We start from the raw sequence: 12,990 nt of genomic DNA on the forward strand, positions 1-12,990 counted from the left end.
TGTATTAACGCAAAGAAGTCAATAATGCAATTTAATTTCTGCATTGTTCTCATTTTCTGCTTTCCTATCGAAGTGAAAAGTCAGCTATGGAGAATAATATGCCAGTTCCAAACGTATCTCCTTTCACCTTTTGTTCACACAAGCCATTCAGTTTGAAGACGTTTGCACCCACAAACACACATTGCAGCTGGTAGCCAACCACTGCAAAACTATTATCTGTTCTTATGCCCTAGCATTTTTGACATGCATTTTTTTTCTGCAGACAGAACTACAATCCCTATATAGAAGGAAACATGTCTGACTATCAAACAGAGTTTAATACAGTAGAGCCTTTAAAATGCAAACTATTTAGAACAATTATCTTCTCCGCAGGCCATCTACAAGAACTCATCCTGTAAGAATGCAAATAAATATAGCATTTTGTAGGCTGTCAATATCTCCATGAATTAGGCTAGAGCAAAAGGCAACTGAACCTATTGCACACTTCACAGCAAAGCAGTGACTTGAAGCAAAAAACTAGTAAGATACCAATATCTGAATTTTTGGCTCACTTTCAGTCGCCCTGACTCTACCCCAAATCAGGGACTTACATGGGTCATAAAAAGGTTTTTTTCTTTTCTTTTTGAGAACCTTGTTGTGCAGTTCTTAAATGTGGGCTTTGCTGAATAAGAAACAAAAAGGAAACAAAACAACAAACAAGAGAGGAAATAGCAAGTCAGTTCTTGCTGATATTGTTGTTTGTAGTTAAAGAGGTTTGTCAATGACTCTCATGTGCTTAAAATGTTTGTATCCTTATTCCGAAGTTTTGAATATATTGGGAGAGCATGCATGATCCCACAGTTCTAGTTAACCATAGGTCATTGGCAATGAATGTGAATATGCTTATTAATATAAAATGCATACCAGCATGGTCTGATACGATTTCCAAGTCAATCTTGTCAAATTGACAAATACAGGAATGCATAGCAAAGTAGTTGCGGTATATTGCTATTGCAATGAATTTCTCTCCCCTTCCTTCAAGAAGCTTAAATGATCAATTCCAACTTTCATGTTTATGACTTGCTGGACAATGTTATAGAGTGAGCCAAAAAGATTCTGAGAGATTCAGCTCGAGATCAACCCATACCAGTCTCCCAATTACCTGGTTACAAAGAGAAAATGAACAGAGCAAAAAAATCGTTTTATTTTTTTATTATTATTCAACGAATGGCTCTCTCCTTTCCACTTATACATACATAACGAGAGCCTTGTGGTTTTATGCTTGTGGTCGTTATTCATCCCGTTCGAATATATTAGCACCACTAGAGCCATTATTAATTCAACAACGTTCGGGTCAGGAAAACCTCGGTTTGTTGACTTCAATCTTCGATCCTAAGATGCCTTTTTCTGAGGTTTATTTTAGCGGTCTCGGGGATCAGCAGGTCTGGTTGGGGAACTCTCTCATATGCCCTTCGCTTCGGCTCTTTTGGGTCGGCGTGTTTCGTGCACCTATTGACTCCGTTCCACCTATCTGCTTTCTCCCCCTCAGTCACTTCGTTACCTCCGCCTTCCGCTAAGAACCCCGATTCCCCTTTCCTCCCGACCCGATTCGTTTCCTCTCCCCTCAACATCCCGCGCCACTCTGTCAGCTCCCTTCGAAGCATCCTCACACACACCCGCCGCCGCCGCCTTTTTTCTCTCTCAGCCCATTCTGTCCCGAGCTCGACTCCGCTCAGCAAGCCCCACCCCGTCATCTGTGGCCGCCTCCACCCGGCCTCGCACTTTCTGCTCTTGGCCACTCGACCTCCCGCAGCCGTCGATTAACAGCTCCGGCGCCCTTCCCGCTTTTTTTTTTCTTTCTTCTTTTTTTTTTGCTCGCTTCCCTTCCCTTCTCCTTCCACTTTTGCTCGCTCCTCACACCCAGCTCGGTACCTTCCCGGGGCAGAGCCATTGGCCGAATTCCTCAGTTGGCTGAGCCGCCCAGGCAGGAGGACTCTCTGGCAGCGACAGCAAAGGGGAGGAAAAGGAAAGGGAAGCGGGGCCGAGCCGTTCCACCCCCACCCCCCCTTCACCCTCCTCCGACAGCCCGTCCGCTCTGCTTGGGGGCGGATGGAGCGGCGTTTGCGCCGGGCGAAAACCGGCCGCTCCTTCCAGCAGCAGCGAAAAAAGATGGGTCCGTCTCGCCCCGCCGCCTTCCCTCCCCGACGGGCTGTCGGCCCGGCGCCGCGAATGGAGAGACTGAGCGCGCTCTGCCTCTGCCTCTGGATCGGCGTCGTCTCGGAAGCAGGTGAGGCAGCGCAAGGCGCGCCATCGACGGAGCGCACGCTTGCGCCGCAAGTGGCGGGAAGGAACGGAGACCGGGGTGGATGTCCCCGGGGGGCAGCATGCGCGGGAGGCTGAAGTCGGATGGAAGGACCGGTGGGGAGGGGGGTCAGTGGGGTGGGGGGAGACGGTCTACTGTCATCCAGTCAACTCTATCCGAATCCGGCAAGGCAGAGGCACACGCTTCCCCGACAGTTCCCCTTTAGCCTTCTCTGGGCGCCCAACGTTGCCGCTTTTCCTGCCTTTTCTCGTCCTTTGCAGCATTTGTACCTATCGTCCCGCGTCAGTGTTCTCTCTCTCTCTCTCTCTCTCTACCTGCCGCACCCGGCTGTCATTTTACACGGGATATCCCGCTCAGTTTTGGATCCCAAACCCCACTTTACTGCCTTCCATGCTCCGTTCCTCTTGCTGTTGCTTTCCTCCGTTTCGGGCGCAGCATCTGCCTGCTAATTTAGCTTCTTCCAGCGCGCGTATCCTTTTTTTTTTGTTTTTCCCTCGACGAAGTTGAACAGCTATGCTTCATTCCACCGGCAGAGGGCACTCTCAGGTGTTAATTCCCTCGCCCCCCGCCCCCCCCATTCCCTAGAAAAAGTGATTTAGAAAGGACGCCTCCTTATAACTTTTGCTAATAAGGATTATTTGCTTTGTCAATGCATGATAAGAAGAACAGGTGCGGGGTTCTTTAGGAAATCTCTTCTGCTGAGAACCTGTTCTAGGTTATCTTGTCCCTGGGTTTATGTACAGTTAGTCCTCAATTTACAACTGTTCCTTTAGTGACCGTTCAAAGTTACAACGGCACCAAAACCAAAAATGACTCATGACCATTTTTTCACACTTACGACCTTTGCAGCATCCCTATGGTCACGTGATTTACATTTGAAATGACTGACTCACATTTATGACGGAGTGTCCCAGGGTCATGTCATCCATCTTTTGTGACCTTCTGACAAGCAAAGTCAATGGGGAAATCAGATACGTTTAACAGCTGTGTTACTAATTCAAGAACTGCAGTGGTTCACTTAACAACTGTAGGGAGAAAGGTCGTAAAATGGAGCAAATTCACTTCACAAAAGTCTCACTTAACAACATACATTTTGGGCTCAATTGTGATCATAGGTTGAGGACTATCTGTAATGTGTTTTTTTAAGTACAGCCTGATGCTTATGATTGCTGCTGTTCTAATTTAATTCAGCGGGCTTTCCAAATGAATTTGTTTGGGATTGAAAAGGTTTTACAGGGAAGGGATCCATTCATATTTCCTTTCTCTAGATGAGGTTTTGCTCTTATTTATTATGTATATGTCACGTGTCATTATGGGTTATAGGCCGTTTCCAATAAAATAAAACCACAAATGACCATAAAACATAAAAGATTAAATCTTATTTAGCAGCCCCTAACATAAAAGATATTCCATGTAGGATCAGCTGCTCCCACATTCTTCATACTTCGTTGTAGAAGCCTCTGATACAACTCTCCCAAGTTTGTTTATTTATTTAGAACATTTATATGGCCTCTCACACACTCTCAGTGATTCTGGGCAGCTTACAAAAAAAAATAAAAACCCAATATACAACAATAACAACAAAATAACCACCACCCCTCCCATCACAGCAATTAGTCAAACAAGCCATTTGATGGGCTCCATCCCACTCTGTATTCTCTAGGCCTGCTGGTGATGTTCTAAAGGAAGGGAGCCACCATGGAGAAGCCCCTTCTTCTGAGTCCCACCAGAAGTACCTCCTTAGGGGATGGGACTCAAAACATTCCCAAGTTCAGTGATTGGTAATATATCTGGGCTTTAGTAATCAGTGACAGGCTGTAGAATTCTCTAAATTAGAAATATATTGTGGAAAAATAAAATTTCAGGCCAATTTCCTAAAGAGTTCACTTTTATATCTATACTTTCTGACTAATTTTAAAACTGGACGAAAGTAGGTGCGCATGGGAACAGCTGTTTCAGGTGCATGTTGGGACACTTTATACCTATCTTGTTTCTGGTGATTTTAGCATTTATCAATAAAGCAAAATGGTGTTTGGGTCTGAATAAACATACTCTGGATCGAGCCCTGTAAAGTGCCAGGCAAGCCTGAAAGTGAATAGATTGTCTGCGCAGGAATAAACAAAAAAAAAATCTGTAGGCTGCATTTGCTGACATGGAGAAAATGCTTTTGTAGCAGACTGATACATGATTTGCTAGAGTTCAGCTGAGAGGCCATAAAGAGCTAGAGAAACCACAGAAAAATCTTACTGCAGGAAGCTTTATATGTGGTAAGATCAATTTTTGCAGCGTAAGATCATTTTTGATAGCCTCAGCTCTAGAAGCATCATGATTGTAGCGTATTATTTATGGCTATTGTATCAAAAAAGTGATATAAAACAGGATCCTTAAATGAGCAATAGTTGAAACGTCTATGGAATGCAGCACAATGATACTATATTATGATCACTGCCATATGGGAATTTAATCCAGGGTGTATTAACTGAAGATACTGCTGCCTTTTTAATACTAGCTTAATGCATATACCATGGATATTATACATTGGGTTGGAGTGATCAAGCTACAATATTAAAATGCATTTTAATTAATGTTACAACCAAGACTGAATCTAGATGACTTTGCCAACATTTCTGAGATATTGGCAGGTGATATACAACAAGAATGACATCACTCTTGCGTGCAGAGTGCATGCTGTCATATTCAAATAAAATAATTTACTAATGAGGCATCGAGGTACTGGTGTTAGAACAGGAGTGCAAGATGCAAGGCCTCTTCATCCAAAGAGAGCAGGCCAAAAGAAAATGTACTTTTGTCTATTACTGAATTTTTACAAGTTTGGAGAGGTTTTAAGGGGCAAAGTAGGACTTTCTGCAGATATTTAAGGCTCCAGTTTCATCCATTAAAATTTTCAAAACCATTCCCCAAAGGATCCAGGCCATGCTGACTTTTGAAATGCTATTTTCAACAGGACACACAAAGCCTAATGTGGCCCTTGAGCTGATAGAAGTTATGCACCCAGAGTTAAATTGTAAAAAAAAAAAAAAAAATTGGCTACTTACATAGAAAATACTTTTAAACAAAACTATCATGTATTTGATAATGGACTGAACTGTATATTATGTTTACATACCAGTTGGGTTCTCATAACACCCTGAGCCAAAAGCAACTAAATGACCCTAAGGTTTAATACAACGTACAGTATAAACCAAGTTGCTCTCCATATAGCCTATTTCAGAAGTAATAAAAGAAATATGTTTTTTTCTGTAATGGTGACTCTGGTGGAACAGGTTCTCCCAGAGATATGAATGACCTCAAGCCTGTTGGCCTTCAAGAAAGCAGGGAAGATCTAATGTGGTTGGTTGATGGATGTTTATTGTGCGTGACCTCAATTTTATTTTTATTTGTTTCAATTAGTTTTAAAAAAATATTGTTTTACTCTTGTTTTACTCTCAGAATTCCTTCTTGTAAATGGGTGGTCATAAAAGGTTGCAGAATGAATAAATGAAACTTAGATAAATATCTAAGCTCATTTAAATCAGGCTTCAGCCTTAGTAATTAAAACAACTTTGTTATCGATTACTTCTGTTGGGACAGGGACTGAGGGAATGCTAAGGGAATCTTTCCCTTAGCTACTAGACAGCATTGAGCAGAATTTCTTGGAAGAACGATTTTGTGGGAATTGGGGGATTTGGTGAAATAATTAGGTTTCTACCTTTCAGGTTTGCTGCCAAAGACTTCTGCTTTCCCCCACGGTTTCTTGGTTATGGATTCTACCAGGTTCCCTTGGTCTTTGCATGTTAATGCTCATATGCAACTTCTTGAAAATATTATAGGGATTTGAACATAATGTCTGATAATACCTTATGATCTATCTTTGCATTCCAGCTGAATAATAGATGATTTGCAGGTACCCAGCTGAAACTGGGAGCAATAATCAGTTTGATGAGAGTACATACAGTAAAGCTAATTGTTGGTGAGATGCAACGGGTAGGGTTTTTAATGAGACTGTGTGCAGTGCAAGAATCTTCCTTGATTCATAAAAATGGTTATTGTAAGGATAAGGTATGGTTATACTCAACTTTAGCTGGTTCTGTATGTATTTTCCTGCATTAGCCTAGCTTTGCAGCTCCCCAAAAATGTAAGAAAGTCATGTCCTAATCTAAGTCCTGCCTATGGTAAAGACCCATGCTGTGGTGATTTAAAAAGTATTTCACTGATGGAATTCTCTTTAAAAATATGAGTTTTTTAAAAATCACTGCATCATATTTTACACAATTTAAAAGTCATTTTCCCTGCTCATTTGTAATACATTTCTGGAATTTGAACTGAGATTCGTTTTAGCTATCAGTTTGTGGCCTATGCCTATTTTTCAATTGTTTTTATGGATGGCTTAAATTCTAGTACTGGCTGTGATGCTATTGGTCTAGGGCAGTGTAAGAAGAATGATGTTAGATGGTGATAAAATGCATCTTTTCTAGACGCTATATATTCGTTGAAAAGCTGCAATTGACAATTCATTCTTAAATCCTTCCATATGATAGGATGTGAATAATTTCAGGCAAGTCTGCATAGAATCAAACTATCTTGTACAATACAATTGTTCACCAGTTATTGTTAAAAATGTTGGCATCGGACTCATCTGTTATCTTACTATATTCAGCCTTCACTGCAATTTGTAGCATATACAGGTTTTATTTCTGAAGATTCCATTCCCGTTGTCACAAATATTTTAAAGCAGCAAAATTATGAGATAGAGTTTTACAGTACTGTCCAGTGCATGTGTGCTTGGAAATAAATTTGACTTTTTTGGTGGGATACAGTCCAAAAGACACCCGAGTAAATGAAAGGAGTCACAGTGATGCTATTGACTGTACAATCATTGACTGTGAAGTCAAAAAGGCCTGTCAAATGTATTCAATCAACTATGCTTATTGCTACAGTAATGGATTCCTAAATATTCCAATGCTGAGCCAACCAAACCAGTTAGCAAAAATTGACATTTCACTGCCATTCCTCTCGCAGCACTCTCACTTCCTTTCAAGCAAGGTTGTGAATTTCCTATCACTAATCAAAATGAATCTGTGGCAGCACCATTTCTGGTTAATGACAATAAGTTACACACTCTTGTTGGTTAGGTTGGCTTCTGCGAAACGCAAATTGCATTGTAGTGCTTTGGTGTTTTTATTTTTGCCTGATCTGTACATTACTTTGAAGAATGATGAAGATTGATTTTTATTCCAAAACTCTGGCTGTAAAATGAGGGACTAGACTAGAGGTACATATCCAGAGCCAAGTAACTTCTTAGACTGCAGCCCAAATATAATTCTGCAGTAGTTAAGGTAAACAGACTCAGATCAGAGAGATACAAATTCACTTCCATTTCTCCAGGGATCTCACTGGGGAGCTAGTTTAGTTGGTTCTTGTTGATATCTGTGAACTCCACAGAATTGTTGGGATGAAATAATTGAATTCCTCATATTGGTCACCTTGGGTTCTGTGGGGAAAAAAGGAGAGAGAAAGAGAGGGAGGGAGGGAGGGAGGGAGGGAAAGATTAAAGTTGTAGCCATGGTGGTACAGTGGTTTGAATGCAATACTGCAGGCTGCTTCTGCTGACTGCCAACTACCATTAGATTCCCACCAGTTGACTCAGCCTTCCATCCTTCCAAGATCCGTAAAATGAGGGCCCAGATTGTTGGGGGGCAATCTGCTGACTCTGTAAACCACTTAGAGAGGACTGTGAAGCATTGTGAAGCGGTATATAAGTCTAAAGGTTATTGCTATTATCCTGGATTAGGAAGGCTCAGTTTTCAATCTGTTTTCAATTTATGAAATTTGTTGGGTAGCCTTGGTCAGTTATCTGCCAAAGCATTCTAATTTGCCTCATTTTATTGTGAAATTAAACTGTATATTGGGAAAGAATTCAAACAGCATACCTCACCACGAACACTCCGGAGAAGTGTATTAAAAGTGTAATTTGTACACATTCTATAAAAAAAAAACTGAGTTTTGTAATTTCAAAAGATTCCTTGCTCTTTTTTTCCAACAATCCGTTTAGCAAAATCTATTCTAAAATGGCTCTTTAATTTGAACAATCTGGCAAAGTCTGTTGATACCTAATATTTAAATAATGCAATCTGTAGTCATCACTTGAATTCATTTTCCTACTAACCAATCTAGCCACATAATTAAAGGTACACTAATTTTTCTGGTGAACCCTTGATTGACTTGCCCAGTTTTATGGATCAGATCTCCATTTTTAATGAGAAAACTTCTAAAAGTATCCTTTGGCAATGAGCCAAGTAAAATCCAAATCCACCACTTCTAAGAATATAGTTGAGGGAGGCAGACAAATCCTTGCAGCAGACATACTGGATCATACTGATATGATGCAGAGGCATATGGAATGTATAGCTGCCTCCCTCTTCCTTGATAGATCCCCAAGTGCTATGGCACCTGCTTTAGTACTTGGAGCACTTAACATAATGTGCTCCATAGAAGTTCTTCCTGCCTGTAGCCGGTGACTTGGTGCTAGGCATTCCAGTGGATTGTGATACAGTCCTAATTTCTCCTTTGTGGCGTTGAAGAGCCTCTGCAGCTGCTCCCAGAATTATTATGGTCTGTGGATGTCTTTGAACTTTGTTTCATATTTCGTGCCAATAAGGAGGACATTCGAGTTAGTCCTGTGATTATATTTTCCAGGAGGTCAAAATTGTATTGCTGCTTGAAAGAGTGTTTACTCTTTCAAGCAGCAATACGATTTTTAAGAAAGGTTTACTTTCTTAAGTGCTTCATCATTTAATTCAAGATAGCCATTCACCTCCATTATTAACTCTGGCTCCACCTCGGATAAAAATGGTCTTTGGCTGATGAAACAATGGGCTGCTGGATGAAACGGTTGTGGAGCCATTCAGTATTCGCATATATGAGGTTATGTATAATATATGTAGCTTCAAACCGAAGCTATTACCTCCCAAGGGAAATTCTGGAAGTTGAAGTCCATATCTTAAGAGTTGCCAAGTTTGAAAAGCTCAACAATAATGTATAATGTGCTCCACAAGCTTTCTTGTTTTTTAAAAAATTGGGCATTTGCAGTCCATCGTTCAAGGAATGAGCATATGTAAGATGCTGAGAGACATGACTGGAGTGACATATAAGCCTAGGTAATGTATTATGATATACTGATAAATACAATGAAAATTTGGCATCAATATTCTTTCAACTTTTCCAACTTTCACTGCAGAGAATATCACCAGGAAAACAATTGCCAACATGATTCTAATCTTTGTAGATATAGGCACCTCCTGACATCTGAATGTCTTTTCCAAAACCTTCATTGCTACTCTGTCAAGTGCTTGTCCATGGCATATTTCTTCACCACTGGTTCCCTTACGGTTGGCAGTTGATACTAAATGATAGATGTTATATGTTGCTTACTGCAGGCTACTTCTGCTGATTGCCGGCTGCCAGCAGTTCAGCAGTTTGAGTCTCACTGGCTGAAGGTTGACTCAGCCTTCCATCCTTCCGAGGTTGGTAAAATGAGGAGCCAGACAGTTGAGGGCAATATGCTGACTCTGGAAATTGCTCAGAGGGCTAGGGCTATAAAGCACTTTGAAGCAGTATATTAAACCAAGCAAGGATAGTAGGGTTATTTTCCAGGATCTATGATATAGGGCTAGCAGGTAAAACAGTGTAAAGCAATGCTTTGTAACAATTTATATTTCCCCTTTCTGTCCAGTTACTGAATGAGTACCAGTAGCCATTTTGTAACGTGATTCCAAATATTCCTACCAATCTTCTTTTTATTGTACTTTTCCACAATTACAAATCTCTTGTACATTCTTTACAACTCTGCGACATTGACAATTTCACATATATCTACATACATATATACTTTTAATTCTTATTTCTACTATCTAACCAGCTATACCACTTATCCCAGATCATAAAATATTCCGATTCCTCTCTATCTTGCAGTTCCAAAGTAAGTTTACCCATTTCTGCACAGTCCAACACTTTCTTTATTACCATACCATCACAAGGGGTATTGTCCAATTTCCAACTTTGTGCAAAGGCAATTCTGGCCACTGTCACTATATGCAGTATAATGTATTTGTTTTTTTTACTGAATTCTCCTCTAATTATTCCTAATAAAAACATTTCAGCTTTAAGCTCAATTTGAATACCTATAATTTCCTGTAACCAATTTCTTATTTTTAATCCAGTATTTCCTTGTTTTGGGGCAGGACCACCACATATGAAAAAAGTACCATGTTTTTGTTTGCACTTCCAGCATTCTGGACTCATATTTGGATATATCTTTGCCAGTCTTGCCAGTGCTAAATGCCAGTGATAAAACATTTTATAGAGGTTTTCCTTGTAGGCAGCAAACATTGTTAATTTGTAGTTTTTTGTCCAAAATTTTTCCCATTCTTCTAGTTGAATATTATACCCAAAATTCCTTGCCCAGGTTATCATAGTCCCTTTAACTATTTCTTCTTCCCTATCGAATTTTAACAAATAATTGTACATTTTTGTTATAAATTTCTCTTCTGATCCCAGTAGAATTCCTACCCATCTTAAAGGGGCCCTCTACCCTTGTCTGCTAACTTATCTATCCCAATATTAACAGGATTTAGGCAAACAGTCAGAACCTGCCACATCTCAACTGGCATTTGAGAGGGAAATGAAATGAGAGAGATTCCTCTTGTGTTGGAATATAATATATGGGTTTTTAAGCTGCTCAGTGTAGAATATTTCTGTGTAATGTTTAATTGCCTTTTTTTTTTAACTGTTTACTCATGGCAAGATTGTAAGCCACTTGAAATTTTTGAGTGTAGTATAGTTCTCTCCCAAGGCAGAGTGGCACAAAGAGGTGTGCACTACTGTATATTTCATATAACAAGGCCTCACCCCTACAGGTTATTTTCTTTAATAGGTAGCCTCCAAAGAGTTAAATAAAGAAACTTAGCTGTGATGCCAGGCATGATGTCTGAGCCTTTGGTGATAGAGGTCGGCAGTGGTTCATGGGAAAGGAAAAATTGGCAGCTGGGCCGGATATCCTGCATTTCCCCTCTTCCTGCAGCCGCTTGAACTACGTTCCTTATTTAGCTTTCCTGATAGGCAGGAGAAATCTAGTGGCGGAAACTGTCCTAGTCTGATAACAGCCCTTTTGATGGGTGCTGTAAGGTATTATGGTAGGCAAAGGGTTAGTTTTCATTATAGTAGGATAGGACAGAAGAGCCACATGACTGGCTTATCTTCCCCGTTTTCTCATTTAGGCAGAGCTCAAATAAACCATTTATTAAATAGCATTTTTCACTGGAGATGGCATGTGCATTTGAGGGCTTTGGTTTGTATGTGACTCATTTTGTCTTCTTGTTGGAAAGCCATCAAGGCTGTGAGCTGATGACGTACTCCAGGGAAGCTCTGATGTAGGTGTCTGAGTCAGCTGGTGCAGGAAGGGGCTCATAGGGGAGAGAAGAGGAGAGTCCTGAAACATAATTTCTTGGCAGGTGTCCAGATCTGGCAAAGTTTTCCACTGACTTATGTTAGTAAGCTGGCAGTTAACAATGGCATGGTATCTAGTGACGGAGGGTTTTTTTGGCTGGAAGTCAGGAAGAATTCTATATCCAAACAGCTTTTAAAAAACAACAACTTTGTAACATGTTCAGCATGAATCTGTTTGCAAAGACCCACAGTGATTTATAAATGCATATGAGAAGAAACAAAAATATTTTAAGTAAGTGTATCCAATGTGCATGGGTTAATTTGGAGTTTACTTATGGAGCAGCATGCTTCACAGATTCTACAGACAGGTCAGGCATTATGACTTTAATCACATAATACATTTTATAATAGGTCAACTAAACAAATGCGTGTTTGGTTGCTAAGCTTGGTTAATGGTAACATTGGCTAGTTTTTTTATCTTCAGTATATGGGGTGATCCGAACCTGTTTGGCCACGCTGTTTCAGTATACTGTGTTGTGAAAACCCAGAAAATGGCTTTAATCCAGTAGTAACTGATCCAGTTGTGCTAACGCAACCCATTTGTGCACTCAGTATATCTTAAGTTTATCCAGGATATCCATTCTGAATGGGGAATCTGGTCATTGCAGCCCAATAGGGCTTCAAATTGCAAAAATCTGAAGTAAAGGTTGACATGTCATGAATGGTTTGACACGGTGACTAATAAGTAAAAACCAGAGTTCTAAAGAAATAGTTAAATAAATCGAAACAAATTAAGAAAAGCAAACCAAATACAGAGCACACTTATTCCCCACCACTGATCTAAACAATATTAACCCCCAATTTCATGGCACAACTAAATGAGTCATGCAAATATTTTCAGCCAGCAGAATTGCATGATGCCAAGGCCCAGGGTGTTGTTTTTCCACAATGGTTTTGGGGTCTCTTGAAAGCGACAAGGCAAGATTGATTTCAGAAATTTATTAACAGTAATAGTAGGGCCATTGGAATTAACTATGATAACATCTATAGTGGTTGTATTGATATACTTCCCTTTGCCATTGATATTTTAGAGGATATTGTAAACCTTCAGGAGTCACTGAGATGTTGTAGTATAAAGCAGCATTAATTTCTGCCTGTCAAGTTCTTAGCCAGAGAACTATTGTACGTTAGCATCATATTTTGGCTTCAATGCTGGGGCGGGGGAGTTTTCAAATGGGATACTG

At 40.3% G+C, this 12,990-nt stretch overlaps 1 protein-coding gene across 2 annotated transcripts in view; it reads left to right on the plus strand.

Annotated features, from left to right (window-relative positions):
• The first annotated feature begins 1,996 nt into the window (after positions 1 to 1,996).
• Positions 1,997 to 12,990, plus strand: part of FLT4 (fms related receptor tyrosine kinase 4) — a 107,126-nt gene continuing 96,132 nt past the window's right edge. Inside the window, exon 1 of one of the 2 annotated variants that reach the window (XM_087955187.1) lies at positions 1,997 to 2,266. In XM_087955187.1, the coding sequence (XP_087811313.1) occupies positions 2,089 to 2,266 (178 nt within the window). In that variant the 5' untranslated portion in view covers positions 1,997 to 2,088. The remainder of the gene's footprint in view (positions 2,267 to 12,990) is intronic. The other variant, XM_026686267.2, reaches the window with a different exon arrangement.

This window comes from Notechis scutatus, chromosome 2 (genome assembly GCF_049901735.1).
Source record: "Notechis scutatus isolate UNSWTSFEM ecotype Mainland chromosome 2, rNotScu1.2, whole genome shotgun sequence".
NCBI lineage: Eukaryota > Metazoa > Chordata > Lepidosauria > Squamata > Elapidae > Notechis > Notechis scutatus.